This window comes from Oncorhynchus mykiss, chromosome 23 (genome assembly GCF_057628025.1).
Source record: "Oncorhynchus mykiss isolate SJ-2025 chromosome 23, ASM5762802v1, whole genome shotgun sequence".
In the NCBI taxonomy this organism is placed as follows: Eukaryota; Metazoa; Chordata; class Actinopteri; order Salmoniformes; family Salmonidae; genus Oncorhynchus; species Oncorhynchus mykiss.
The window spans coordinates 63,497,652-63,504,320 of record NC_143044.1 but is presented as its reverse complement, the minus strand read 5'-3'; the positions used below and the strand labels follow the sequence as shown (position 1 = coordinate 63,504,320).

General features: G+C 47.4%; 1 protein-coding gene across 1 annotated transcript; it reads right to left on the bottom strand.

Moving 5' to 3' along the window:
- Positions 1-1,147: 1,147 nt before the first annotated feature.
- Positions 1,148-6,282, bottom strand: cyp26a1 (cytochrome P450 family 26 subfamily A member 1). Its single transcript, XM_036960501.2, has 7 exons — positions 4,432-6,282; positions 4,087-4,311; positions 3,641-3,922; positions 3,385-3,531; positions 2,220-2,354; positions 1,854-2,006; positions 1,148-1,742 (listed from the first exon to the last, which is right to left on the bottom strand). The coding sequence occupies exons 1-7, from the start codon at positions 4,618-4,620 to the stop codon at positions 1,404-1,406; spliced, it is 1,470 nt and encodes a 489-aa protein (XP_036816396.2). The 5' UTR covers positions 4,621-6,282; the 3' UTR covers positions 1,148-1,403.
- Positions 6,283-6,669: the final 387 nt, after the last annotated feature.

The following is a 6,669-nucleotide window of genomic DNA, read 5'->3' as shown; positions in this document are numbered from 1 at the left end:
ACTCCAGATATAACAGACTGACCCTAGCCCCCAGACACAAACTACTGCAACATAAATACTGGAGGCTGAGACAGGAGGAGTCAGGAGACACCGTAGCCCCATCCAATGACACCCCTGGACAGGGCCAGACAGGCAGGATATAACCCCACCCACTTTGCCAAAGCACAGCCCCACACCACTAGAGGGATATCTTCAACCACCAACTTACCATCCTGAGACAAGGCCGAGTATAGCCCACAAAGATCTCCACCACGGCACAACCCAAGGGGGTCTTGCCAACCCAGACAGGAAGACCACGTCAGCGACTCAACCCACTCAAGTGACGCACCCCTCCTAGGGACGACATGAAAGAGCACCAGTAAGCCAGTGACTCAGCCCCTGTAATAGGCCAGGCAGAGACAGCAAGGGCGGTTCGTTGCTCCAGAGCCTTTCTGTTCACCTTCACACCCCTGGGCCAGACTACACTCAATCATATGACCCACTGAAGAGATGAGTCTTCAGTAAAGACTTAAAGGTTGAGACTGAGTCACACTGGTACCATCTAGTGGCCAAAATCTATTTTGCGCCTGGGCTGGAATAATACATTATGGCCTTTTTCTTGCATTTCAGAGATGATGGTAAAAGAAAAAATGAAAAGAAATTGTTTTTTTCTTTGTATTATCTTTCACCAGATCTAATGTGTTATATTATCCTACATTCATTTCCACAATCTTCAAAGTGTTTCCTTTCAATTGGTACCAAGAATATGCATACCCTTGCTTCAGGTCCTGAGCTTCAGGCAGTTAGATTTGGGTACGTCATTTTAGGTGAAAATTGAAAAAAGGGGTCAGGTTTAAAGAGGGCTGCAGACAGGTACACACAGATAGGAACAGTCTCATTGACTCCAGGTCATGAAATATGAAGTCCTCACCAGTAACAGGGCACTATATCTCTGGCTGTGTCCCAAATGGCCCCCTACATAGTGGTCAAATGGCCCCCTACATAGGCCCCCTGTTATTATACAGGTCTATTGGTCTTACTGACCGTGAGCCTGTCGGTCTCCTGACTAGACAGTCTATTGACCGTGAGGGAAAGTGGAAACGTCGAGGATATGTTGGTTTAGATTTAGTCTGAAATTGTGACGCAACAATACCAGGTCTAAATGTCATGGAAGTAAAAAAACATTTATTGACATGTTTTTATTAAATAAAACCCAGACAACAACGTGTAATATAAATAATGAAAAGTTATATAACAAATGTACAGACACCTTAATGGAATGAGAGTGTCGTTTGTTTCTATAAAACATAAAATATACACAACTATGTATTTTCACACATCAAGTATGAATCATTTAATCTAAAACTCATTACAATATTTTATATTTACAATTTCATAGCTTTAATATGGAGGCGTGTTTGTCACTAGGTACGGCTGTAACTGCTGAACACAGTGGGCAGGTTGTCAACGGGGTAGACCGTAGGGCCGGTCTTCATGGTGGGGGGGCCGTTCGATAGAGTCCAGTCACATTGCAGTGTCAGCTCTACCAGGAATATCTTCAGGAGAACCTTGGCAAACTCTTTCCCGACACACATCCTGGAGCCGCCGCCGAACGGGATGTAGTTGAAGCGCGAGGAGTCCTCAGAGGATCTGTCCATGAACCGCTCCGGGTTGAACTCCTCTTTGTTAGGGAACACGTCGGCCACGTCGTGGGTGTCACAGATACTGTAGATCACGGTCCAGCCTTTGGGGATCTGGTAACCCTGGAAACATACAACAGCCCTGTTAGACAACTGGTCTGGAGTTTCAGTCACTATCCCGTCAGATTAGTATTGTATTCAAATCTGTAAAAAAAAAAAAGAAGGAGGACTTACATTGAGCTGGAATGTCTTCAGTACCACTCTGAAGCCTCCAGGTACAGGGGGGTTTATCCTCAAGGTCTCTTTGATGACACAGCCTGTATACTTTAACTGTTCCAACACCTCAATGTTCACATTCTGCCCCAGCAGATCCACACCTAGTTCCTCCTGACAGAGACACAGAGAGAGAGAGAGCGGAGAGAGAGCGAGACAGAGAGCGAGACACACAGAAAGCGATAGAGAGCGGAGACAGAGTATTATTTCACAATCATTCCATAAGCCAATGAGATCTAAAGGACGTTATCAATGTCCTAGTAAATGACTGGATGAATATGGATTGACTGAATTGATGATTCCCGGCTATAAATAACGGGTTCTTACCTGCTGGTGCAGTTCTTGTCTGAGTTTGTTGAGCGTGTCGGGGTTGAGTCCCAGGAACATGACCAGTGAGGTGGCTGTACTTGCAGTGGTCTCATGGCCTCCAAATAAAAGCTCTGTGGCCGACTCCTTAATTGCCTTCAGATAGAGAGAATTATTTTGTTTTACTCACCGAGCAAAGATTCTTATAACACCACAGCTGGTTCAAAATGTACATCTATCATCCGTTTATTTATGCATGAAGAATAACTTGATAAATGTGTTTTACTTAACCTTTATTTATCTAGGCAAGTCAGTTAAGAACAAATTCTTATTTGGTTACTGGCCCAACGCTCTAACCACTAGGCCACCTGCCCGGCCCCCAACGCTCTAACCACTAGGCTACCTGCTGGTTACTGGCCCTACGCTCTGGCCACATGCCGGCCCTACGCTCTAACCACTAGGCTACCTGCTGGTTACTGGCCCTACGCTCTGGCCACTAGGCCACCCCTCCGCTCTAGCCACTAGGCCACCCGCCCGGCCCCTACGCTCTAGCCACTAGGCTACCCGCCCGGCCCCTACGCTCTAGCCACTAGGCCACCCGCCCGGTCCCTACGCTCTAGCCACTAGGCCACCCGCCCGGCCCCTACGCTCTAGCCACTAGGCCACCCGCCCGGCCCCTACGCTCTAGCCACTAGGCCACCCGCCCGGCCCCTACGCTCTAGCCACTAGGCCACCCGCCCGGCCCCTACGCCCTAGCCACTAGGCCACCCGCCCGGCCCCTACGCCCTAGCCACTAGGCCACCCGCCCGGCCCCTACGCCCTAGCCACTAGGCCACCCGCCCGGCCCCTACGCTCTAGCCACTAGGCCACCCGCCCGGCCCCTACGCTCTAGCCACTAGGCCACCCGCCCGGCCCCTACGCTCTAGCCACTAGGCCACCCGCCGCCCCTCCGCTCTAGCCACTAGGCTACCCGCTGTCCCTACACTCTAACCACTAGGCTACCTGCCGCCCCGCCACTCTAACCACTAGGCTACCTGCCGCCCCTCCACTCTAACCACTAGGTTACCTGCCGCCCCTCCACTCTAACCACTAGGTTACCTGTCGCCCCTCCACTCTAACCACTAGGCTACCTGCCGCCCCCAGCGTCTCTGTTGTTGAAGATGGGGATACATGTATAGAGTATTACCTGCATGCTGAACGGCTCGTCACTGTTCCTACTGATGTCTATCAGCTGTTGTAGCGCGTCTCTGTGTTTCACCTCTTTACCACTGTCTATTTTTTTCTGGATATTCTCCTCGATTTTGGAGTGGATTACATTTCGGGCTTTCAATCCCTGTAGATAAAATATGTATTTTTTTAAACATTAATTTAGGCCCTGACAATATTCTGAATACATTGTTTAAAAATGTCATAGAATTAGAATTGAGTGCACCGCTACTTACCCGGTACAAGCCGCTGAAGGGGACATCGACCGGAAGGGAGAAAAGGTTCTTGATCATCTCTTCGAACGCCTCCACCAGCTCCTGCTCGTCGGTCTTGATCTGGTCCGGGTCGAAGCCCAGGAGGATCCTCATGGCGATGCGGAACATGAGGCGCTTCATCTCGGGGTAGACTAGAACGTAGGAGTCCTTCTCGAGCCATTCCCTCACCGCGCTCCTCACCTCCTCCTGGATCACCGGGATGTAATGTTCCAAGGCATCCCGGGAAAACGCTCTCATTATAGCCTAAAATACAGGAGCAACTTTCCGTTAAGACGGGAGGGACATTAAAATAAAACTTTAAATAAGTGCAGATTTTAGCCAAATATCTATGCGTAAAATCCTACATTTTATTTGCTATTTTAAAATGTTTATTAATGAAAAAAAATAAAATGAAACCATCTACGCACCTTCTTCTTGTTTTTATGCTGGGTCCCGTGCATATTGGAGAGCGTGTCCGATCCCAAAATAGTTCTGACGGAAGCGGGCCACTGCACCGCGACAAGTTTGTGTTCACCCAGCAGAATCTGTCTGACGTTGTTCGCTCCCATGACGCGCACCGTGGGGTTGCCAAAGAGATGCGTTCTGTAAATGCATCCATACTTCTGCCGTTTCATCCGCAGGAACTTTCTCCTCTGCAATAAAAGGAATAAATAAAAATGCTTTGTTTATTATCAACGGAAACCATATACACCAACAGGTTAATATTATACAATATTACTATTATTAAGTTTGAAAAAAAGTGTTATAATTACCTGGAGGAGGAGTTGGAGCGTCTCGCCAATGAAAGGTAAGCCCATGGACCCAGGAGGGAGAGGGGCTCGACAGCTGGGATCCCGACCACGGATCAAATAAACCTCCCATAACTTCACCGCGACTAAAAAGAGAAAGATTGGAAGCACAATCGTGCACAAAAGGGTCGCCACCAACGTGTTCAAAGCCATTGTCCTAGTGCGCGTAACGAGTCGCGTAACCAAACCAACTATAAACGTGTGAGAACTTTTAGGTGGAGCAAGAGTTTGTTTGCTACTGAAAGTCGGTGTTTTCTACGGCCTTTTTATACCCTTTCCCCCAGGTCTCGGCCTTCTGTTACCTTGGCTTGGCGACAGAAATTAGTTCACACAAAGTTCATCTTTAATTGTTGTGTCATCTCGCTCCGCCCACGGAGTAGCAGCTTCTCCAAAACCCCATTTGTTACAGGCGCATTTTAATACCACCTCCTGTTGGAGACGCACAATCAGGGATTTAACTCTGAAAAGGTGTTAAGTCCCTCTAACAATAGGAACCATCCAAGGTCCTTTGTTGCAAATATTCCGCAGTTTAGCCTCATTACATGTGATGAGTTCTGCATGTAATGCCCGGGGCGGGTCTTAATTGAACAGCTTTCAACACATTTCAATTAGCGCTGTTGGTTCCGAATTTAAATAATTTCCTTAATCCCCCTTTAAATTCCCCTTTAAATTCCAACACACGTCTTTGCTTTGTTCGACTCATGCATTAAAGCTGAATGTGGTCAAATTAAATCATTAAACAGTCGTCTGAAAGATTTAATCCAGCATTTAGTTGGAATAACCAAGTTGTTTATATTGTATTTTATTAGGCTATACGAATTAATGACAGTTGTTTGGAGGCTAAACTGACAAGTTTTTCTTTTGAGAGTTGGAGATGTTCAGTGACATAGTGCGCACCCTGGTTAAACTTGTCTAATCTAGAATGAGACTTTAACCTGTTGTCTGTCTTGACTACCGTTTCCCTCTGCAGTCGGTGACGCTGCTCTGTCTGTATCTGTGGAAGGGCCTCTGTTATAAAAAATGATATCTTGCTTGCAGTGGGTTCAAACTTGGGTCAGTTGGTGGGAAATAAAACAAAATGTGTCTTAGTGTTAACAAGGTTACTGGGAGGCTAAACATGTTTATGACAGCTATAACATGGAGCGGACAGGCGACTCAGCCAGTCAAACAGGAGACGGCGTGGCTCCACATTTTACAGCGACACGTTCTACATTTCCCGTCCCCCCATTCTCTCTCTCTCTCTCTCTCTGTCGGGTCGCACCGATGTGCTGAAGCGTTGCCCTGCAGTTCACCTCCTCACTATGTATGGAGTAATCCATGCTAATAGCTTGAGGAGAAATAGCCCATAAATATCCGGATATTCTCAGGCGTTTAAATGCACATTTACTGATTAAGAATTCAACCACATAGCCTATCCAAGACACCGAAGGACGTGTATTATGACATTACCTTACTGCACGTGTGAGGGCATATAGGTTATTTCAAACAAAGCTGCCCCCCGGTGAATAAGAACATTGTGTGAAATAGTTCCGTGATATGATGTCCTTACTCTAGTCCACACTGGTGTCAGCTGAAGTTCAAGAGTACATCACTCACTGTATATTCAGTCCATACGGACACATCATTTAACTATTTTATCCAGGTGGTCTTTAATACGTGCCTTTTTAATAGCCTATAAAACCACCATCTGACCCGTGACGAATCATATATTTCCTTTAGATAGACCAGGACATTGACTTAAATGGCCACCGGTGATGTTTTTCGTGCTTCCCGTCCCACAAAATGCATAGCTATTACGCGCGCGCCTCTCTGTCTGCGTGTGAGAGAGAAACAGAGAAAGAGATTGAGAGAGATGAGGTCTGTGTCGGGGGGCGCATCGTCAGCGATTAGCTGGAGGCCGGAGAGGCTCTGCAACGCCGGGAGGGGGATCTCTCCTCATTCCCAAGCGCTGACGCTGACCTGCCAGTGCCCTACACCACGGACCCTGACATCTCGGTGAACTCCCGCGCACCAACCTCGCCAAGTTCACTGTCCATCAAATAACGAGATAGGGGACCGGGACCGGGCATGAACGAACACCAAGCAGCAATTACAGAGGAACAGTTATTATCTCCCGCTGTCGGTCAATCACACAAATCAAATAAAGCGGTAACAGTCTAATTGGGTCAAGAGATAAAATGGCTTCCCACTTGTTGGAATAAA